Raw genomic sequence first — 24,463 nt, forward strand, 5'->3', positions numbered from 1 at the left:
AAGATTTGCCTAATACTGTTGCTTTCCTTAGCTGCTGTGTTTTGTGAGACCCTTGCTTTAAGTAGGACACTGTTTCATCTGCACCTCATCCTTTTTTCTGCAGGATCAGAAGCCATCAGTTATTTCCCTTCAGAAGCTCATTGCTAGGGAAGTTGCGAATGAGGAGAGAGGAATGTTTCTGATCAGTGCTTCATCTGCTGGTCCTGAGATGTATGAAATTCATACCAACTCCAAGGAGGAACGGAATACCTGGATGAGGCGGATCCAACAGGCAGTAGAAAGGTAACATTTCCTTCTGTCCATTATTGAGGCAATGGACTTGTTCCATTGGGGAAAATATTCCAACTGTGTCTCCCCTGAATGAAAACTTAGCCTCAGCCAGAAGGGTCTGCTCCCCACCCCCTGCCCCGGCCTGCAGTAGCCCCTCATCTGCACCTTTTTCCTCCATGCCTTCCTGCCTGTAACGCCCTGTCTCCCTCTGCCTGTGTGAATCCTGCCCATCTTTGTGCCGCTCATGGCTCCCCTCCTTCCTGAAGACGTCTTCAGTTCCACTGGTCTCTTCCTTACCTGAAATTCCTTAACACCTGCTCTCAAAGCATTTATTTGGTGCTTGTCATCTTCAGACTTGCAGCTATTATCTTTTTTATGTATATATGTTTGGTTATTAGATTGGAAGCTCCTTGAGGGCAGGGACCATGTCTGTGTTTCTCTTTGTCCCTAATTCTGAAGAATCATTCAATAAACCTTTTTAGATGGCTGGATCTAAGTGTGCTACATCAACTTACCCCTCATTACTTGTGCAAAGACAGTTTTTATAAACGGGGATGTGAGGGTGATCATTCTTAATGGTAACTTGATGAGTTAGATCTTGAATGATGTTGTGTAAAATTCCTCCTCCTCCACTGCGCCCCACCCAACCTGGCACCCTACCACCATCCCCTCCAGTCTCTCTACCTTCATTAAGAATGGAAGTGCCCAAATGCAGTAGAAAGCAACAATGATGATTTGAGTTGTACCCACCGGTGGCATTGGTATTGTGTGCATGTATGAGTGTATGTTTGTGTATGTGTGTGTTTGTTGAAATATTTGAGTCATCCTAAACTGCTGACTTTGAGAGCTATGTTATATTATGCAAGGTCCATTATATACTCAAGGAAACCAAATCTCTTGGCCAGGGGGCACGATGAATTCTCTTTCTGCTGAATTTTTCTTCTCCGAATAATTCTACTGCCAAGTTCCCATGTCTTTCTAACGAGCCTAAAGATACTTGGATTTGGTTTCAGTTGTCTCTCTTGACTATTGTCTTTTAAAGTTGCCCAGAAGAAGAAGGGGGAAGGACAAGTGAGTCTGACGAAGAGAGGCGGAAAGCTGAAGCCAGAGTGGCCAAAATTCAGCAATGTCAAGGTATAATGCAGACGCCTCTCGTTCCCGGGTCATGCAGTTCTCCTTGGAGGTTGGGAAAGCCCAGGTGTCATGAATGGGAACGTATGACTAAATGATTAATTCCGTGCATGGGAGGCCCACACCGACCACTCTCAAAAAAATACATACAGGGGCTTCCCTGGTGGCGCAGTGGTTGAGAGTCCGCCTGCCGATGCAGGGGACACGGGTTCGTGCCCCGGTCTGGGAAGATCCCACATGCCACGGAGCGGCTGGGCCTGTGAGCCATGGCCGCTGAGCCTGCACGTCCGGAGCCTGTGCTCCGCAGCGGGAGAGGCCACAGCAGTGAGAGGCCCGCGTACCGCAAAAAAAACCCCAAAAAACAAAAACACATACATACATGCATATATATATATATATATATATATATATATATATAGTTAGTAGATATCAATCTATCTACATATACATACATACACACACATATATATATATGTATATATATATATATACACTGGCACTAAAGGTGCTCAAATAAAATGACTCCCTCCCTCCTTAGTGATTAAAAATATATTTAAAAAATTCTGCATGTAACATAACAGCAATTGTGGACAGTATGGTGCAGATGGGCATTGGACCTGTTGTCTAGTGTTTTGATTTTAGATCTCACACTGTTAGGTCACGGTTGTATGACTTTGGACAAGGAACACAATAGCTCTGGTCCTCCGTTTCCAAATCTGTGAAGTAAGGAAATTAGATGAGCTCAGTGATTCTCATCTCTGGCTGGGCCTTAGAGTCACTTGGGGAGGTCTTTAAAAATTCTGATGTCTGGGCCTCACCCTCAATCAGTTCACCCAGAAATGAGGGCAATGGGCTGTAGACATCAGTATTTTAAACTCTTCCTCAGTGATTCTGAGGCAGACTGAGAACCCCTGAATTCACTTCTGGTTAAGGTCCCTTTAAGCTCTAAGAATTCTGTGACATGTTGAAATTAGAGGAAGATGATGCATGCGAAGGTGGTTAAAGACATCGGATGTTGAGAAACGAAAACATAAACCGGTATGTTTGGTTTTGACCAGGACTGGCTGAAGGCCGAGCAGTTCCAGGCCTTGCGTTGTTTTCCCTTGTGGGAAGCGCTCATCGTGGACAGTGCCACCTCAATTTTCATTCCTGACCTTCATGTTTAATCTTAATAGAAAACAGCCTGAATAAACAAAGATCGGCTTTGCAAGGTTTTCGGGAATTAGGGGAATGGGAAATGAAACAAACATTTATTGAGTACAGCAAATTTACAGAAAAGGCAAAGGAAGCTCAGAGATATTAATCATTTGCTGGAAAGTACAGTCACCAAGTAGAATAGCTAGGATTTCAACCTAGGTTTGTCCCACCCAATCAATAACTTGTACTTGACCTGTTCAATGTACTGCTTGCTAACTAGCAACATCTTTATCTTAGAGCCTGGATTTTCATTAGTTGTATTCATGTGATAACTTTCAATGGTTAATACTATTTCTTAGAAATACTCAGTAACCAAGACCAACAAATTTGCACATATTTGGAAGAGAAGCTGCATATCTATGCTGAACTTGGAGAGCTGAGTGGATTTGAGGATGTCCATCTAGAGCCCCACCTCCTCATTAAACCAGACCCCGGAGAGCCTCCCCAGGCAGCCTCATTACTGGCAGCAGCGCTGAAAGAAGGTAAGTTGCTTCCAAAAGGATTTGGTTCAACAAATTCATAAAATGTCTATTGGGCAGCTACGGTGTGCCGTGTGCTACGGTCTTGGTGCTGAGGACACAGCAGAAGAAGACAAAATCCTTACTCTCCAGAAACAGAGAGTCCTTACTTATTCCAGAAACAGCAGCATATATTTAAAAAAGATGTCAGTTTGGTTCAAGTGCTATGAAGAAAAATAAGGGTAAGTGGAATAGAGAGTGATAGGGCTGGGAAGTTTCTGTTTTTGATAGGATGACTAGGGAAGGCCTCTTTGATATAGTGATATGTGAGCAGACAAGAAGTAAGTGAGAAAGCCAAGTAGATATCTGGGGAAAGAATGTTCCAGATGTCGGGAGCAGCAGGTGCAAAGGTCCTGAGGCAGGTGAGTGCCAGGCTTGTTTGAGGAACAGCAAGGAGGACAGTGCTGGTAGAGTGACGTAGGGGTGGAGAGTGGCAGGAGATGAGTCAGAGTTACTTAGGACTCAGATTCCATGGACCGGATCAAGGTAAGCACTCAGAACTTCATTCTGAGTGAAATGGGAAAGCAGTACAGAGTTTTGAGTAGAGGAGTGACTTGATTTGTGTTTTAAAAGGAACTTCCTCTGGGTGCTGTGTGGAGAATAACAAAGTCTAGGGCATAACCGTGGGAGTTGGTGGCTGAAGGAGGGTGGAGGACGAGCTCACTGAAGGGCAAAAAGTTAGGGAGATGATAGGCCAGGGTACTGGAAGGACTGTGTTCACAGAATTGAAATTACAGAGAATCCTGACAAGAGTAGCATTGGGGGAGGTGAGAGAACTTCCACAAGGAGCCATGTCGTTTGAGGAGTCTGTAGATGAATGGCAACCAGGAGGACCAAGGAGTGGTGTAATCTGGTGGCATGAACTTCAAGGGAAAAACAGGTTTAGGGAGGAAATGGGGCCAATAGTCTGGAAGTGACAATAGGGACAGAGGGGGTTTGGGAGATAAAAGAGCCACCACCCGAGAGTGGAAGGGAATGCTGCCATTCAGCACATGGGTTGGTAAATTACAGACCACGGACTAAATGCATCCCACCTCCCACCGCCTGTTTTTCAGCTGTAGTTTTATTGGAACACAGCCACACCCACTTGTTTCATATTGTCTATGGCTGCTTTCTTGCTACAGTGGCAAAGATGAATAGTTGCAACAGAGACTGTACGGCCCACAAAGCCTAAAATATTTACTGTCTGCAGAAATGTTTGCAGAAAACGTATGCCAAGTGCTGCCTTAGAATCTCAGAACACTACCTATGGAAGAGAATTTAGAAATGATCAAATTTATTGTATCTCTTTCACGGTTGAAGAGACTGAGGTCTTAAGGAGGGTGTAGAGGTTGTCTGAAATGGAGTCCACTGATGGAATCTCTTACTCATTTATTCATCAAATATTCATTAAGCATCTACCTACTGTATGCGCTATTGTTGGTGCCAACTAAGGAAACAGTAATGCTTTCATAAAAACTTCTAGTTGGGGAAGATAAACAATACACAGAGAAACAAGGTTATTTCAGAAAGTCACAAGAAAATAAGATAATGGGATTGGATGAGGGGAAGGCTTTGCTGTAGAGAGGTCAGGAAAGACTGCTCTGAGATTATATTTTGAGGTGAAAATTGACAGATGAGAAGCCAGCTGTTTGGAGATCTGGGGGAGGACCATTCCTGGGCAGACAGAATGTGAGTACGTAGCCCCTGCATCTGGAATGGGCTTGGCATGTTCAGTGAAAGAAGGAAGGCAGGGTGACAGGAAGCAGAGGAGACTGCTATGGGTGAGCAGGGACCAGATCTTTGTAGATTGTGGTTTAAAAAAAGAGAGAGAGAGAGACATTTTATTCCAAAATCAGTGGAAAGTTAGTTGTTGGAAGCTTTTAATCATGGGTGTAGCATGATCTTATTTATATCTTGAAAAGAATGAGGGTTGCTGAATGGAAAACAAGATCGGAAGGAGACTAGTTTGCCTGGAGACTGTTAGGAAGTGTTTACAGAGGCTGAGATGAGAGAGGCTGGGGCCTCGGTCTAGACCAGGACTTTTGGCAATGCAAATAGAGAAAAGTGGGCAGAGGCAAGGTAGATTTTAGAAATAAAGCCAGAAGAACTTCCAAATGGGTTGACACAACCAGGGACCATCTCGTTGTCCCTGACGATGTCTTTATCAAATAAGTCGCACACTCTCAATTTTAGCCTGTGCTGCTGGGCATTTTGTGATGCTCTGATACCTGGATGGTAGAACTTGGCCCTGATCGTGCACTGCCCTGTAGTAGAGTTAGTTGTGTGTGTCTCTTTCCTTCTCTAGTCTGCAAACTCTCCTTATTAGTTAACAGATGCCCAGTGGCCCCCAGAACAGAGTAGGTGCTCAATGAGTAGTTGCTAGATTGAATCACTGGACAGAGGGATTTAGAAATATTTGTAGCGTCCTCAGAATTATACTATCCTGTGAGCTAGTTGCAAATTTTTAATTGTAAATAAGAACTTGACTTTCTTGGTGTGGCGTTCCCCAGTCTTACCAGATCCTAAGAGTAGCCATTGGTGCTTGTTTAAAATTCAAATCCCCTGTTTTCTCCTCTGGAGAATCTGATCCAGTGGGTCTAGGGTGAAGATTGTGAATCCGTGTTTTATTTCAGGCACATTTGGGGAAATACTCTTTTGAAGAACAGCTAATATTTCTGAGTAGCAAGTTGTAAACTCCTAATGCCTGGGGACTTCCCTGGTGATCCGGTGGTTGAGACTGCCCTCCCAGTGCAGGGGGCCCGGGTTCAATACCTGGTCAGGGAACTAGATCCCACCTGCCACAACTAAGAGTTCGCATGCTGCAACTAAAGCTCCTGCACGCGGCAGGGAAGATCCTGCGTGCTGGAACTAAGACCCGGCGCAGCTAAATAAATAAATAAATAAATAATAAAAAATAAAATCCTAATGCCTAATATCATATTTAAATTAATTGATTTCAGGAAGTTTTTTCAGCATACTAATTTACTGGAAGTTGCCTTTGAGTTATTTTTATACTGTTTGTTTTTTTATTGAATTAATTCTCTATCATAAAGTAATGCTGAAAGTATTGGTCTAGAGTGTGGGTTGGTAAACTTTTTCTGTATAGGGCCAGATAGTAAATATTTTAGGCTCTGCAGGCCGTATACAGTTTGGGGAACACAATCTTCTTTGTGCATGTGTGTGTATTTTAATAATGCTTTAAAAAGGTAAAAGCCATTTTTAGCTCCTGGGCCATATATACACACACACACACACACACACACACACACACACACACACACACACACACACACACACACACACACACACACACACACACACACACACACACACACACACACACACACACACACACACACACACACACACACATATTTTTTAATTTACTTTTGTTTTCCTCCTTCTCCTTAGCCGAGAGCCTGCAAGTTGCAGTGAAGGCCTCCCAGACGAGCGATGTGTGTCAGTCACCCAAGGAAGGTTGTGGAGAACCTGCTTTGCAGGATGTGTTCAGTTCTCGGGATGCACCTGGATCACCTACTGCTTGTAAGTGAGCATGTAGCCTTTGCAGTGAGCCTGGGCACCGTCCCTGGAGCATATAGTGGGCACATAAAATGAAGGCAGTGACTCTGTCCTGATTTGAAGGGTACGAGTGTATTCTTTTGAAAAAAACCTGAGAATAAATACGCTAGCCTCCTTTACCTATAGAAGTGACACTGGTGTTCCAAGGACAAGGACTTAAAGAATAGTTTGTAGGTTATACTGCCATTACCCAGGGAAGCTGTGTCCTTTGTTCAAACCCTACCCTGTCTTGTATTTGCTGTGACTTGCTGAATACAGTCTTGAAAGAGCTTTGACACTTTTTGGTCTTTTGGAAAAGGGTCCCTGCAGTTCATTAAAGAATGAATGAACCTTTACCTTAATCTCATATCATCAACTCAGAAAACATAACTCAGAAAACTAGAATCTAATGCATATATGCACACATGCACATGCACAGACACAGACACACACACACACACACACACACACACACACGAGGTTTAGTGTTCGGGTTAAAGGCAGAAATGCCGGAAGATTCTTGATCACTGTTGTCTTACACTTTAGTTGAGGTCAGAATTCATTTATTAAACAGTGTTTCAGTAGATTTTAAATACAGAAAACTAGAACGTGGTGAATGGATTTAGGTAATTTCTCAGAACCGAATTATATGTATAGTTGTGAGCTAAATATTTAGTTCCCTAGAGGTTTCTGAGGTAGGACCATAAAGGATATAGTTTCATTATGTTCTGGTGATTAAAAACCTTACTTGCACCAGGTCTTCTGTGCACAGATAAAATGTCTTTAGTAGCTAGAGATTGGAGGATTAAATGGTCTTAGAATTTCTGTAACAGCATCCCTTGGTTAATTGAGATACATGGAAGCAGTACAGTTTTAAAATTCTATACATTTTTTTTTAAACCAGAGCTAATAATTATTCTTAAGTTCTACTTTATGTAATCCTGGGTTTCTAGTTTCAGAATGTGCACATGTGTTTTTCATTTCAACACAGCCCAGATTTGTCAGGGGCGTTGTACTGCCCCAGGTGATTTGCTTTTTAAAGAAGAGTCTGCTGATGCCATTGAGGAAGTTCTAGCTAAAAATACGGTGTAGGGATCTGCCACTCTCAGCGTCAGCCCAGGGACAGCTGGACAGGCTCCACTCAGCTCCTGCAGCTGCTCAGAGCACAGGCCGCACCTACCTCCTGTCAGACCAGGCAACGAAGGCTCTCCCTGTCCGTATCCACATCTCCCCTGACGTCTGCTAGAACCATGGGAGGCTGTTTACAGTGGCTTGAAGTCAGGGTTCACGTAGAGGAGGGGCAGGTTGGTGGGGTCTTGTACCGGTTTAGTCTTGTGCTGGGGTTTAGTGCTGGGCTGGATTGGAACACGGTGCTACAAGAGTTTGATTCTCTTCCTAGAGTTGATGAGGGTGAGAAGCACTGTCCTGAACGGAAGTCTGTAACTGGATGGTTTGGTTCTATGATTGACTTGGAGGACTGGGTCCTTCTAAGTCGGGCCCCTGTCAGTCTGAGCTTACAGACCAAGCAAGGCCCTCTATTTTTAGTCCTTGAAATACCTAATCAGGTGGACAGGTAGAATCTACTTCCTGTGAAATTCTGAAATTCTGAAATAGAATTCAGGAGCAGAGAGACCTGGTCCATGCCACTCTTCTGCCTTCATTTGGTTCACCATCAGCTCCTTTTCCCATTTGATGGTCCTCGTATCTACTGGGGGGAAGAGAGAATGGCTAATTCTCTGGTAATGCTTTTGGCATCTCTCTAAGAGTTAAGAATAGTACCCAAGAGTCCAACCGTTTTTTGAGTGACAGAAGAATCTCTATAAAGTGTTTGTTCACTGTAGTGAAAGAGTGTTGACTAGCTTGGGCAAAATGAACTTAATTTTTAGTTGATATAATTTGGAGCTATTTCTGCTTAAACAAAAACGTCTTTGGAATAAAAGAGGACTGTCATTTCCCAAAGACCAAAGTGTTTTCTAATTAATTTAAATAAAGAAAAAGTATTTCCTTCATCAGTAATGAAGTTTCAAGATAGCACAAAGCGAATATCTATTTCACCAGGGTCCTGAGTGGACATGGTTCCAATGAGACTCTGTGTGTGAAAGGGCTTTGGAAAGTCTAGTTTTAATATGTGCAAGGTGAGCATGGTATAAATTTTAACTGAGTTCACGTGGGTAAAGAAAGAATATCCCACCAATGGAGATTAAGTGGATGGCGTGAAGTCTGTATTTGGTACTTAAACGTATCTCTGGACTAGAAATATCTCTGTGTTTTCATATGTTAAATATACAGTATTTACAGTATTTGCGAATTTACAGCATAAGTAAGAATTGTGAGGGAAAAAACACACTTGGAAATTATTTTAAAAATTAAGTTATTTGGAGATAAGGACAGCTTCCCAGTTTGTATGACTCTGAGCTCATAAAGTATTAGCCGTCTTCACCTGCTTAGAAAGATGTTTCATTCCTGCCATTGGATGCCTCCCTTCTAACCTTGTTTACGGTCTGCTACTCTTGTACCGGCCCTAAGGGAGCCTTTCCCAGACCCGTCTCCTTAGACCTGGCCTGCCAGCCTTTGATTTTCTTCCATGGTGCCTGTTTTCAATTTAACCCCCAGCAGGCGGCTTTTCCTATTAAGTGAAAGTGAGATGCAGAATCCTACCCTTTTGGTACCACAGACATCTCTCCGCTAGAAAGAAAGAAAAGTAAAAAGATGGGTGACAATGGGTGCTGTGGGCCAGCTTGGCATCTACTAGTGTGTAAGCTCCCTGGGGGCAGGGACTCTGCACTCTGCTCTGTACTTTTTTAGCACCTCTTATAAGAATATTCTATACATGTGATGTTGTGATGTTTCTTATCTTGGAATATGTGTCAGCTGAGTACAAAGAACCCAGTCTACTGGCTGATGTTTGATGATGTCCTTTTTGTTTCTGTCTCAATGGTGTGCTTCCAGCACTAGTCACAGAAGGGACAGGAGGAAGAGGCTGTTGGGATGTGGATCCTGGGACCCAGGGTGTGGGAACCGACCTGGCGGTCTCTGATGCCGGGGAGAAGGTATTGTGAACTGATTTGTTAGTAAACAGCAGCGGTTACTTTGTGTAATCAAACAACCTCAGCTCCTGGTGTGTCCACGGCAGTGAATAGTCCGCAAGCGTTCTCCTGCATTGTTCTCAATTTCAGTATTCGTACTTGAACTTTCCAACCTTTTTCTTCTTAAAATGTTCTTGCTTTTCTGATATCGTGTAGGTGTAAACCAAGCAACCAATGAAAAGTAATTAAAAAGATTTAAAACTCAAATGTTTATTTGTGTGTCTGCGCTTTTGCTTCTGGTCTCACTTTCCGCCCTGCAAACCTCAAGCTTTCCACCCACTACATACAGTAACTCGTGGCTGAGAGGTGGTCCTGGACATCCAGGCCCTTATGCAGCCAGGTGGTGCTAAAGTGGCAGAAACAATTTTGACTTTGGAATATTCTGGCTTCTTCACTTTCTTTTACCTTCCTCTCCTTTACGATTGTTTTCCTGTCACCACCCCTGTTGTCACCTGCCTTTTTGTGATAGACTTGTAATCAACCTAACCAATTTCTGCTCTGGGGCAAAGTGATTCCAAACACCTTTTTTTTTACGTACTATACACATAGGTTATAACACACTCTTTTAAACATTAAGTGCATGAAATTTTCTGTTAACGTCAAATGAAACTGAGATGTCAGAGAGAGAGAGGGAGTAAGAATATGATTCTGAGAAGTAGCTAGTGGGCCTTCCCAGGATTATCTGGGGCTCAAGAGCTTAACTTTATCTAAAATCGAATTAGGCACATTACCAGATACCACTGTGTGTTCATGTGGGAAGATGACATCTGTCCGATCTTTATGTAACGTTTTGTATATCATATATATTTTTGTATATATTACATATGACTGAGAAACCAAAGATATTTTAAGAGCCATAGAAAAGATGGCTGTGATTTAGTGTTTTTTTAAACTTCATAGCCAAAATGAAAATAGTCGTTAGAGTTTACTCCACTTACTCTGACTCTGAGCTTTCTAACTTATTTCTTCTTAAAACATTCCTGCTTTTCCCTCCTTTTCAGGGCAGACTTCACTTTCAAGCCTGTAGCTTCCAGCTGCTTTTATGTTACTAGGGGGCGAAGTTGGGGGAGGGTTGAGCTGAGGTGGTTCCCACCCCTAAAGCCCTCCCCTTCCATGATTCAGTGACAGGTAAGAGGTTACGTGTTCAGGGTGCTCTTTGGATGAACCTACCTGGAAAATGTTGCCATTCATAAGGCATTTTTAGAAACTAAATGAACTGACATACATGGCAGAATCATTTGAAATCACACTTTAAATAAGCATATGATGGGTATTTTGTAATTATCTTTCTTAATATGTTAAGGTTTAAAAAAAAACCAAAACATTTCTGAAAGGATTTTTCAAAATTACTGATTGGTAACCCAAATGGCAAAATATCCCATGTGTAAAGCACCTACTGCAGCTATGCACGTTCACCACAAGGTGGCAGACGAACTCCATTAAAAAGATGATGTTCAAAATTCCTGCCTGGTATCAAACCAAGTGGATCTTGGGAATAAGTAACTACACCTAGCGTAATCCAGCTCATTTCTATGTTTCTTATGTGTGTAGAATATAAAAATTATATCCCATACAATCTTTTTATTACAAAAGCAGTGGAATGTGGAGCAAGGACAGAACCAGAAGAGCAGAGAGAACTCCGGAACTCACCACAGAACAGGGGTTCTCAGCCCCGGTTATCTTCCTGAGGGTTGGGCGCAGATCTAATGACTAAACTTCATCTCCTTTCCCATCGTTTGTCCTTCCCCTGTTTGAGGTGCTGCTTAGTAATGACGTCTTTCATGGGCAGCGTTGGGGAAGGGTGAGGGGCAGGAAGAAAAGACCTGGCTAGCTCTTCATGGCCTCATCAGCCTGAACTAACTGAATTCAACAAGTCTCAGGTTACCTGAGAACCGTTTCCTGCGGTTTCAATTTAAAGCTGCTCAGACAAGACCACAAGTGGTGTGCAGGAGACTGTAGGAGGGCAGGGAATCTGATGATCCCCACGGCGTGAGGTGTGGAGGGCCTCGTGGTCCCTCACTCTTTATCTATAGCATGGAGTGTGCGTGTCCATTACATTCCAGGCAGCGTTTTTAGGTTTGCAGGTACAGTACTGAATACAGATGAAATCTTGCCACTCGTTGGCTTACATCCTAATGAGAGAAAAGAGACAACAAACAAATAGACAGATGTTGAATTCTGAAAACTGGAAACCCTCACTAGCCACATGTGCCCCCAATGTGAGCAGTGGAGAGGCAATGAGTGAGGTAGAGATGCATCCCCCGGGAGCACGTGGTCTCCTGTGGCTTCGTTCAAGGCCTCTGCTGACAGGGTTTCTACTAAGGCGCTCATGCACGGGCCCAGTGAGCTCTGAGAGGGGGCACCTGGAGCTGGCCAGCTGAGCGCTCTCCTTTGGGCTGCCTCTGGGTCTGGTTTCTCCTCCCAAACACTGTCTGTTGTGGCTTTGTAAATCTCAAAGTGAGTTAGAGACCAGGCATGATGATCTCTGGCTTCCAAATCTGGCCTCCAGGTTGGAAGCTGGGCCCAGGAGACAACTTCAACCTGGGCGCAGAGAGCTCCATTTACAATATGGTTTGCACGAGGTGAACATTGTCACTTAGAGCCTGCAGCGCTCCTTGACCATCTTCCCTGAGTGTTTTAAGGGATGGCTGGGTGGAAAGTTACCATGCATCTCAGATACCAAGTCTGCACAGAGGGGCTTCTCTCTCATCAAGTGGTGGTTTAATTCTACAGGCTTTGATTTCTGGGAGGAAACAGTCACTACGGAAGAGTTTAGAGAGAGAGAAGTGATTTCCCTGAGGTCATATACTGTGGAACGCTACAGTGCAGCTTTTCAAGAGTAGAGTGTGCTCATTTTCTTATGTTTTTATGTATTTTAGGTGGAATATAGAAGTTTCCCAAGTTCTTCACAGTCAGAGGTGAGCTCTGCATACCTTAAATATGTTACCATCCTTTGTTTGTGGATAATGAATGCTTTTTCAAAAATTTGACACTCACAATCTTATTTTTCAGATTATACAAGCGATACAGAATTTAACCCGTCTCTTATATAGCCTTCAGGTAACTATGCTTTGACCCTGTGAATGTTTCTCTTCATGCAACTCACTTTATTCGATGAGTCCTGGACTTTAAAAATTAGAACATTTGAGAGGTAGTGAATGATCTTAAAAGAACACCAAGCCTCACCCCAAATGTAACTCAGTTAGATGCTTTGAACTTCACCTGGTTTTGTAATCACGAGGCATCACCACTACTACCGTTTATACCATTCTTCTCTGAAACCATAAAACAGTTCATATCTTTAAAAAATATTGATGAGTATGATCTGGCTTGAAGTTTACAATGAATCTCTTTCTTAGGTGAGTATAGCATGACTTCACATTTTCTGGTGAAAACTTAAATTCACACCTAAACTTTTTTCACTTCCACATGTGGCCTTTAGGCCTTTGGGGCAATTAAATAATTCATATGCTCTTTCATTGTTTTCTTGGTTCATCCACCTAACATTTATTAAGTTCCCTCTCTGGGCTTGGCACTGTGATGAGGGCCAAGCACACAAGGACAAGTGGTCCGCAAAGTCTACCATCAGACGGCTCACTGTCTGTCCAGGAAAGACAGGCATTGTGAAAATGAGGACTCTAAGGCTGGATGATCCCTTAGGTCATGCACAAGAAAGGCTGAATACATCCAGTTGCTTAATTTGTGAGTTAAAAAACATTTTAAAACGATGTGAAAGCAATGTTTATAAACAGATTTATAGAAAATCTTGATACAGGTACATCAAGTAAAATGACTTGTGATTTTGTGAGAGAATTACTGTTGTCATGGGGGTATGTATCCCTCTAGGTTTTTGCTGGTGTTTTTTTTTGTTTGTTTTTTGGGGTTTTTTTTTTTGCGGTATGCGGGCCTCTCACTGTTGTGGCCTCTCCCGTTGCGGAGCACAGGCTCCGGACGCGCAGGCTCAGCGGCCATGGCTCACGGGCCCAGCCGCTCCGCGGCATGTGGGATCTTCCCGGACCAGGGCACGAACCCGTGTCCCCTGCATCGGCAGGCGGACTCTCAACCACCGCGCCACCAGGGAAGCCCCCTCTAGTTTTTTGAATCATTTTATACATACTCTTGGAACCTGTACCTTTCTATGTCATCACTTGCCTCTATAGCACGATTTTTAATGATTGAATAATATTCAGGGCTACAGAATGTATCCATTCCTCATAGTTTATACTTTTGTGTTAATAACAGTCTAGCACACATCCTTGTGCACTGATCTCTTTGAACATATGTGAGTGTTTCCTTAGGATAAATTACTGAAATTAATTTTTGAGGTTTTTGATAGACATTGCCAAAATAATCAGCACCCCTCTCTACTTGTCCTCAATTTGAAAATAGGTCAAGTTAGCTCATGATCTTAATTTGCATTTTTTTTGGTTACTTCTGAAATTAAACGTTTTTCCCCACTGGTTTATTGTCATTCATATTTCATATCTTATCCCTGTTGAATATTAAAAGAAAATAAGGAAAATAAAAGTCTGATTTTAAGGTTTGTTTTTTTTTAGATTATAACACATTTCTCTTTATAATAAAAGTGAACAGAAAATCAGTTAGGTTACAGTGGAATAACAGGAAAAGTAAACGACCTAATTAATATACATAAAATAATACACACAAAAACTGAATAATACACATTCTTTTTGAGTACACCTGGAACATTTCAAAAATTTACCATATTATGGACCACAAAGTAAGGTTCTACAAATTTCAAGCAACTAAAATCATACAAAGTATATTCAAGGGTCACAGTGCAATTAATTTAGAAACGAGTATCAAATATTCTACTGGAATATCCCTGTTGATTTAGAAATTAAGAAAATATATGCTTAAGTAAATCAGGACTCAATGAAGAGAATATATTGAAGATTATAAAATAGTTTTAACTGAAGGATAATAAAATTACTAAGTATCAAAATACGTACGTTATAGTTAGAGTCATGCTTAGAGAAAATTTAGAGCTTTAAAAAGCACATATTCAAAAAGAAGAAAAGCTAAAAGTCAATGAGTTATGCATCTATCTCAAAAAGTTAAAAAACAACAAAATAAAATCCAAAGAAAGTAGAGGGAAGGAAGAAATAAAGTTAGCATAAATTATATAGAAAATAAATAATAGAAAAGATCAATAAAATTCAGATATTCTTTCTTTTAGGACATTAGTAAAATTTTTAAAACCTCATATTGATACTAATGAGAAAAAAAGAAAAAGGCATGAAAAAATCATTATCAGCAAGAAAAAGGGGACATGGACATAGATTACATACACCTGGAAAAGTTTACAATAGGGTAATATGGACAACTTGTTGCCAATTTGAAAATGTTGAAGTAATGGAAATTTCTATTTGAAAATAGGTCAAGTTAGCTCATGATCTTAATTTGCATTTTTTTGGTTACTACTGAAATTAAACTTTTCCCCACTGGTTTATTGTCATTCATATTTCATATCTTATACCTAATTGAATATTAAAAGAAAATAAGGAAAATAAAAGTCTGATTTTAAGTTCTTACCAGAAAAAAATGTCATGCTACATTTGCTGTTTTCTTATTAATACTTTGCATCAAGACTTCTTTTATGTTCTATTGATCATCTTCCTATTCTTGATCTAGTACCACTATCTTATTGATTAAAGTTCTGGATTACATTTGAATGCATGACAGTCTCCTCTTATTATTTTCCATGTTTGTCTGTATGTTCTTTCATAAGAGCTTTTGAATCAGTCTGACAAATTTCTTAATCTTCTGCTGAGACAGTTAAATTAAAATATTACTATATTTATGAATTAAATTGGGGAGGATTGACACTTTTGCAATAATTGGTTCTCTTGTCTGAGAACATGTTATTTTATGTTCTTCTGGAAAGCTTTGTAATTGTCTTCATTTAGGTACTTTTTTTTTCTGCTAAGTTTATTCCTGGATATTTTTGTCTCTTTGTTCCTATTGTGAATGGAATTTTTTTTTTTTTTCATTCTGTTTCCCCAATGTTGGTTGCTGGTATAAATACAGGTATTGGTTTTTTATATATTTTTTAACTGGCCAACTCATTGAATTTTTGTTTTTTTGTTTTAATAGTTTTTCTGTTGATTCTTTGGAGTATTCCAAGTAGAAAGTAAAAAATTGAAAGTAGTGGTATTTTGGCTACTCTTCAATAATTATATCAATTTCATTTTCTTGGCTTACTGCTTTGGCTAGAAATTCTGAAATGTCTTAAATAATAGTGGCAATAGTAAGCATCCTTGTCGTATTCAAGATTTAGTGGGAATGCCTTTAGTGTCTTCTATTAGATATGCTGGTCTGGGGTAGATGGTCTTAGAGATTAATTTCTCATGTAAAACAAATATTCTTTCTTTTAAACTTTAACTGAGAAGGGGTATAGTTTGCGTGCACTTCATTAACTTTTGGGAGATGAAAACATTGAGTGTCCCAGCTTGTGTTGCCTGATGAAAACACTCACAAGGTCATATCTCTTCTTTTCAACCTTGAATGCAGCCCTCTGTGGATTCAAGGTTCAGAAAAGCTGGATGACCTAAATGACCTAGTTTTTGCAACACTAAAGCAAATACCAAATTCTATAGTGGGTTCTCTTAACCAAAGCTTTTGAGCTGGTCTAAGGATATGGGCTCTCAAAGATTTCTGTTCATGGCACAGTCATCTCTTTTGAAGCTGAATGTTTTATGCATGATTAAAGTTTTTACAAAGGATTTTTGAATCAGATGAAAATGAAATTTGATCCTATGTTAGAAGAATAGAGATGAGGTATAGGCAAGGCAGAAAGGAAAGGACACAGTTCAGCTGAGAAAAATTAAGAGAGAGCGAATATACATGTATAACTGAATCACTTTGCTGTACAGCAGAAATTAACACAACATTGTAAATCAACTATACTTCAATATAATTAAAAAAAGAAAAGGAGAGAGAGTGAATTGGGAATTTTCCTAAACTTCAAAAGCAAGCGTTATTCTCTGTCCTAAATGTAAATGTAAACTTTAAATGTGAAGATGAATATCCAGTCTTCAGATTTCATCTCTCTGCTACAGAAGGGAGTAGTCTTATCCCAAATGTTAAATATATATGAAGAATACTTCATGGTAGCATTTAATTAATCTAATTGTAATCCTTACATGAGAGTTACCATTGCCTGTAGCAGTTTGGCATATAAAATGTTGGATTTTTTGTTTGTTTGTTTTACTCTGATGATGCCCTTAGGATTTGTTAGAATTAAGTGGTGATGTGCAGTCTACAGTTTGCTTTAGCCAGGTCAGCAGAGTCCTGAGTGGCTTATTATTTCATATTTAAATATCAAAGTTATTAGTACCTCTTCTCAATAGTATCATTGTTTTCTTTATAATAACTGCTAAAAGACATTAATCAAATATTCACGTGAATTTGAAATTTTTTGAATTGATTTTCAAATTTAAAAACATGAAGTTTATTTCAAAAGGCCCCACTGAATACATTTTTGAGACTTACTCCAAGACAAATACCAATTTAAAATATACCTTAGTTCTTTAACCTTCAAAAGCGTGGGAAACTGCTGAGTTAACAAATAACTAATGGTCAAATCCCCATCTTCCCAGCATCTGTTACATGCACAGCTTTTTAAATTTTTAGGAAAGAAAAATGAGAATTTATCCCTAGGAGAGTAATAATTTCTCATAACGAGTCACAACATACACACACATACCCAATATGTGGCCATTTTCAATTTGTCCCTTTTCTGTTTCTTTGTGCTTTCATTGGGGACTTTTAAAATTAAAAGCTTCCAGGGGCATTTACAGATATTTTTTTGTTTTGTTTTGTGGAATCCTTCCAAAACTTGTCAGTTATTTCCTGTGATACTGCCAAACTTTTTGTAGGCAGATGCCATAACTCAAAATGTTTTTTTAATCTGGTTGGTAATGCCCTCTGGGTTTTAGAATATCTGTGTCCCTGGTTGGTAATGTCCTCTGGGTTTTAGAGTACCTATGTCCCCTGAAGCAGTCCAGCCTCCTTTTAGCACTCTATTAAACAAATGAATTTCAGCTTAGTGTTTTGTGCATGACCTTCCTGCTATCATACAAAGACATAGCAGTAATGAGACTAGCTTTACCATTTATACATCTCCTACACATGATATTAACTGCTGTTCTTGGGCATTATATTATAAAAAAGGTTATTTAGCAAAGCTTCCAAGTGGCTGACTTTTATTTTTATGTCTTCGTGTATGTCATATAGCTTAAGTAATTTCTGGTTTGAGACTCAAAGGGTACTACCAGATTTATATAGATTCTTAAATTCTCCTGAATTACTGACTGTCAAGACCTCAGAAAAAGAATGAGGCATAGCACAGGAATGCAGAGTCCTGTGAATTCAGGTACTGAATTCTTATTGCTTAAATATTATCCGACAACCAGCAACAAACCGCATTTCCAAAAGAGGGGATGAGTATTGCTTTTGTGCTTTATTTCTTTTGTGTATAAATTCCAGGCCATACCACTAAGGAAATGCAGACAAGCCTATTTGAAGTGCCAAGGTCAGTCTCAGGAGGTAACTTAGAACAAGGACAGAGATATTCAGAGAAAATAATTTGGTCATGCTCTTGAGGTAGTACCAACCCAAGGTGCACACGGTACGGACGCCTTTGCTTTTTTTGCCCTCTGCTCGGACAGGCCGCCTTGACCGTTCAGGATAGCCACATTGAGGTGCACAGGCTGGCTCTCCAGCAGCAGGAGGGCCTGTCCCCCGGCCCCTCTTTCCGAGGCAGCCCCTTTCAGGACGAGGAGAAGCGCCGAAGCCTGGAGAAGCGGCGGGAGGAGCTGGCCAACCTCCACGAGCTGCAGCAGCAGTTCCAGCAGGACCGGCAGCGCTGGCACCGCAGGTGCGACCAGCAGCAGCGAGAGCAGGAGGCCAAGGCCAGCCGGCTGCAGGAGCGCGAGAGGGAGTGCCGGCTGCAGGAGGAGCTGCTGCTGAGCAGCCGGGGGCAGCTGGACCAGCAGCGCCAGGAGTACCAGCAGAGCCTAGAGCGGCTGCGGGAGGGCCAGCGCCTGGTGGAGAGGGAGAGGGAGAGGATGCGGGCCCAGAAGAGCCTGCTGCGTGGCTGGAAGCACAGCCGGCAGAGGAGCCTTCCCGCGGCGCTGCCTGGAGGAGGCGTGGAGGTACGGGTCTCCCTGTGCTTGCAGAAGCAGCGTGTGAGACGGCCGTGGTCGTGGTGGTTCCGGAGCCACTGACCACACGTCTGTCTTTTTCGCTGCTTGTGTGAGAGCTCACAAGAGTTACTTGGTGTGTAGGTAACAAAAGCTGGGACCCTTTAGAGACAATACATATGCACCTTGACTTGAAGTATGGACGCGTGAAAGGTCCGGGTGCTGCTGGACCATGGGTTCATTGTACTCTGAGACCCCCTTACCCGAGGGGAGAAATACACACTAGAGCTGTACCACTGAGGCGAGCTTTACCCTGGAGGCACGCTCACCGTGAGCGTGCTGTGGTTCGAGCTCCCCTGTGTATGCTCCAGTCTTCAGAGTTCTGTATAGATTTACCTTTCAGCAGATCAGTTAAGCTATTAATGTTCATAGGTACTGAATTTAACAAGTACACTGCTATTCCGTTATTGCAAGCTTATTCTCTTTTTGTAAATTTGACCTCATAAATTCAAAATCCATTTCACTAATGACAGTTAACATAAGTAGTATACTAATTAATGTTTGGGCAGGATAAAGCCTTTCCAAAAGTTCCGTGTTTCATTTTGCACCCACTCTAACCATACTTGACAATTCCATTTGTTCCAAGAGTTTACTTTTGTGTACTATGTGCACATAGATACTTTTTATTTTTTTTATATTCTTTTTTTAATATCTTTATTGGAATATAATTGCTTTACAAAGTTGTGTTCGTTTCTGTTGTACAACACCGTGAATCAGCTATAAGTATACATACATCCCCATATGCCCTCCCTCTTAAGCCTCCCTTCCACCCTCCCTATCCCACCCCTCTAGGTGGTCACAAAGCGCCGAGCTGATCTCCCTGTGCTATGCGGCTGCTTCCCACTAGCTAATTTACATTTGGTAGTGTATATATGTCAGTGCCACTCTCTCATTTCATCCCAGCTTCCCCTCCCCCTCACTGTGTCCTCAAGTCTGTTCTCTACGTCTGTGTCTTTATTCCTGCCCTGCTGCTAGGTTCATCAGTACCGTTTTTTTAGATTCCATATATGTGCATTAACATACGGTATTTGTTTTTCTCTTTCTAACTTACTTAACTCTGTATGACAGACTCTGGGTCCATCCACCTCACTACAAATAACTCAGTTTCATTCCTTTTTATGGCTGAGTAGTATTCCATTGTATATATGTGCCACATCTTCTTTATCCATTCATCTGTCGATGGACATTTAGGTTGCTTCCAACCTAAATATTTAGGTATTTACAATATTTACAGTATTGTATTGTATTATTTAGGTATTTACAATATTTACAGTATTGTAAATACTGTACATAAAGTTGTAAAAGTTGACAAGCTTCTAAGAGTGATCTGTGTTATATCTGACTTTCCTTTCAAGTTGGCTAAATTATATTTATTGCAAATACTTTATGTATACATGAATGTCTTCAACTTTTATTTAGCAAAAGTGAAAATGCTATTCCCTTAAAGTAGAAACACTTTAACGGCAGTGAGCACACAGCTGCATGTGTCTTTTCATTTGATTTTTATTTCTTTTAAGATATGCTGTGTGTTGCCAATTGAAGTTTTTGGTACTAGCTCATTAAAAGGGGATGGGAGGAGGGAGTCAAGGGTAATATCCTTCTCCACCTCACTCATTAAAATCTTGATTGCTAAATTCTGTTAGGAATAAATACTTTATAAAACTGGTGCAAATTGCTGGAAGAATTATTGTGTTTTTTCTTTTTTCTTACACAGGTAATGGAACTTAATCAATCTGAGGGTTTATGTCATGAAAATTCATTCTTCATCAATGAAGCTTTAGCGCAAATGTCACTTAACACTTTGAACGAACCGCCTCCAGCAGATATCCATCAGGATGCCACTTACCCCCCAAGTATATCTCATTCCGATTTGGTAAGGACTAGTGAAAATCAAGTAGACCTCAAGATGAACATTTCTCAGCCCTTGGACGTCAGCCATGAACTGTGGATAGCCGCTGGGTCCTGTCATCAGATACCCCCTCTCCACCAAAGCAGCAAGGATTCTTGTAAAAATGGTAATTAATACTTTAAACATCATCTGTATAGTTTCCACAAGGAGCTGTTTTTCTGAGTGGTTGGCTCTTCTTTAGAGCAACTCAAAGTGGGCCCTAGAATGGGAATAAATTGGTGCTGATGAGCTGGACTTTGTGGCATAAACTTTTCTTTGGGGAAGTCTGGGGGCCATCACTTGTGAGCATTGAGACAACTAGACCATGGTTGGAGGGCTTAGAGGATGCCACTGAGATGTGAGAACCAGACAGGGTTTTTAGGTCTGTGGGTTAAATAATAACTTTCCTTGAAAAGTGAAGCAACTTGATATTTATTCCTCACTGTAGACCCAACCACATCCTGATACACATACTTGTTGACTCTCAGAAATAAAAGATATGGACAGGGTTTGTGGTAGGGCTTTATTGTCTCTCGGGGCAATTTCCTGCAATGTTAGTAAAATCTTCTGTACTGCCGTTAAATACCCCAAATGAAACTGTTAACATCATTTGTCATTGTAAAAAAAAAAAAAAAGGTGTTGTGTCTCCGTAAGTACCTCGTAATGACACAATTTGCTAATCCCATTAAAGCATTTGCCAAATATAAATGAAAGGCAGCTCGAGTTACCAACTCCACATGAATCCAAATGATTTAACTCTATGTCTATTATAAATTGTTTTCTGTGGGATATGAGGTAGGGAATGAGAAGAACTCAAAACCTCTCTACCGAAAAACAGATGGCATGCAATAGAATAAACAAATGGCTGGCCACATGGATGGGAAATAAATCACCGACAGCAAAATGTTTCAGAAACGTGAACCAAGCAGTGGTATAGAGATCTTCAGAACTGGACAGAGATTGGTTTCCATGGTTCATAGTTATTCTTAGTTTGTCAGTAGGATAATTTGTCAGCAATGAAAAGGTTTAAATGTGTTCAGCTTCTCCGAATTAGAGAGTAAATAATTCTGACACTGCCTGAAAGTAGATGTATTACTAACCCAAAGTATGTTGATTCTTAGCAGTGGATAATTCTTTACATTGTTCAGTCATTGCTGTAACATTCTTATTTCTTGTCAGCATATAAGAGAGAATGAAATAGTTCTTTAAGTATCGTTTCAAGTATTCCTTAAAGAAAAAAGAAACAAAATGGAACAGTGAATTGGGGTTTAAAAAATGGGCAGAATGTAGCGAAGTGTAACCCCTTTAATGTATTATGTTGCAGCCCTAACACTACAGAGACCATATTGCAGAATGCCTTCTCTTGATACGTGTTGCTTTGCTGTCTTGGATTCATTAAGTTGCTATCTGCAGTGCTTTCTGTGTTGTCACTGTGATTTTGCATACTGGCTTTGGGGTAATTCAGAAACTCAGTTTGAGTTAAACCACATTACACTTTTGTTTGAAAGAAGTATTTCTGCTTTTTCTGTATCTCCTACCTGTTTCTGTTGACTTGTGCTTTAAAGTAGAAAACTTTTAAACATTTGGCAGCCTGCATACAGGAGACAGAACATGTACTAAGGAAATAAACAGTAATTATATACAAAACCAGTGTCTCCACATGTAAGGAATTAAATATAGCCCAGGGAAATGCTGAGAAAACGTGCTTCAGCTTCAGATGTTGTGTCCAGTGTAGGCCAAGGACACTCAGGACATTGATAGAAGAGAGCAAAATCAACTCTGGCCTTCCTCTCTCAGGAGCGTCCTGGTGTGTGCAGGGGGGATTAGATCAGAAATGCAGTGTGGGCTGTCAAGCGCTGGAGTTTTGCAACTGGTCAGAAAACCCTATTTACGTTTGTTTACTTAAGCATGATAAGCAGTTTCTGGAGGAGAGAGAAGAAAGTCAGAGATTAAGGAGGTGGTAGGGAAGTGGAATGAAAATGGGATATATATTCTTAAGAGGGTTGTCAGGGCCAGATAAAATTGTTCAAGCCACTCCAGAGTTTTCTCGGTTCTTAGAATCAAAGGTAGCTCAATGGGCTTCCCTGGTGGCGCAGTGGTTGAGAGTCCGCCTGCCGATGCAGGGGACACGGGTTCGTGCCCCTGTCCGGGAAGATCCCACGTGCCGCGGAGCGGCTGGGCCTGTGAGCCATGGCCACTGAGCCTGCGCGTCCAGAGCCTGTGCTCCGCAACGGGAGAGGCCACAACAGTGAGAGGCCCGCGTACCGCAAAAAAAAAAAAAAAGGTAGCTCAACATAAGCCACCGCTGTGGTCTTCACTAGACTCTGCTTGTGCTGTCCACGTAGGCCGGGGGGGAGGGGGTGGGAGGCGGGGGGGGGACAGTCCACGTGCCAGAATCAAGGATGATGCCACGTCAACGTCCCCTGCTTTCACATTTGCTCTTGTATCTCTGTGTGGGTGGTCATCAGTGACAACTACCCTGGCTAGCCAAGTTTGCCTCTCCTGTTCTTGGCTGGTGTTGTTGTTAAATGTGTGTTTAACCGTGGTTTGGTTTCATCAGTAGGCCCTAAGGTCAGCTGTTTTCAGGCAGCTCCTTAAAGAATGCTTTGCTCTTTTGTCTGGTCTTGTACTGGGTGCCTAAGAGCAGCTCAGATAAGTGGAAATGTGAATTTTGGGAGCAGTAAGCCTGGTGGAAAAAATTGTATGTAAATAAAATTCTCTAACGTGTTTAGCTGTCACCTAGATTGGAATTTTCATTTAGTTTGTTCAAGCCAGGCTTCACCAGACATTCTCCTGTGCACTTTGTGTTCAGTTGGTTTTTCAATATCTCCATCACCACTGCCACCACTGACAGTTATATGACACTTGCCAAACTTCAAGCACTGTGCTAAGGTCTGACATGGAGAAATTCATTTAGTACTCACAACCACCCACTGAGCTGGTTCTGTTATTATCTCCATTTGAGGGGGGAAACTGAGGCACAGAGAGATTCAGTGACTTGTCCAAGGCCACAGAGCTAGTAAATAGCAGAGCCAGAGAGGATCTGGGAAGACTGGTTCCGGAGCCCATGCTCTGAACCATTACACTGCACGTTGTTAATTTCTAGAATGCTGTTTTGAATTGTCCTTTTAAAAGAAGTTGGAGTAGAACTAGAATAACTCCTATTGTAATATCTGGCAGGATGTTCATGAGGAAGGTCCAGTTCTTTGTTGTTGTTTTCGTCCCTTCCTTCTTTTTTTAATATTACCATTTGGAAAATATTTCTCAATCATTTGGGCTGTGGTGGCCAGTGCTTGCATGAGCTCTGAGGATCTTCAGATATAAATACCCTTCAGCTTCACTTTTTTCCCATAAGACACATTTTGTTAAGGATCATTTGTTTCTCTAGTGTTGCCTAACAATATCCCTGTGTTACTTGTAAATATTTTTTAAGGTAATACTTTATAAAGAACTTTACTTTCCAGTTTTGGAAGTTGTCTCATGAACAAAATTCTTGATGTTTGAACATTAGATCCAAGTTGGTATTTGATTTTATTTATAGTGGAAGAGATGGTTGGCTTAGGAACTTAATCTGCACTCCTCTGAGGGACACTAGCCAAGACTACA

The 24,463-nt window shown here is 41.2% G+C and overlaps 1 protein-coding gene across 1 annotated transcript in view; it reads left to right on the forward strand.

Annotated features, from left to right (window-relative positions):
• ARHGEF28 (Rho guanine nucleotide exchange factor 28) overlaps positions 1 to 24,463 on the forward strand; it is a 310,128-nt gene that overhangs the window by 261,025 nt on the left and 24,640 nt on the right. The window contains 9 exon segments of the mRNA XM_060143115.1: positions 104 to 282; positions 1,313 to 1,404; positions 2,898 to 3,080; positions 6,510 to 6,641; positions 9,606 to 9,706; positions 12,622 to 12,660; positions 12,755 to 12,802; positions 18,436 to 18,921; positions 20,684 to 20,984. Coding sequence (XP_059999098.1) covers positions 104 to 282; positions 1,313 to 1,404; positions 2,898 to 3,080; positions 6,510 to 6,641; positions 9,606 to 9,706; positions 12,622 to 12,660; positions 12,755 to 12,802; positions 18,436 to 18,921; positions 20,684 to 20,984 — 1,561 coding nt within the window.

Source organism: Lagenorhynchus albirostris, chromosome 3 (genome assembly GCF_949774975.1).
Source record: "Lagenorhynchus albirostris chromosome 3, mLagAlb1.1, whole genome shotgun sequence".
Taxonomy (NCBI): domain Eukaryota; kingdom Metazoa; phylum Chordata; class Mammalia; order Artiodactyla; family Delphinidae; genus Lagenorhynchus; species Lagenorhynchus albirostris.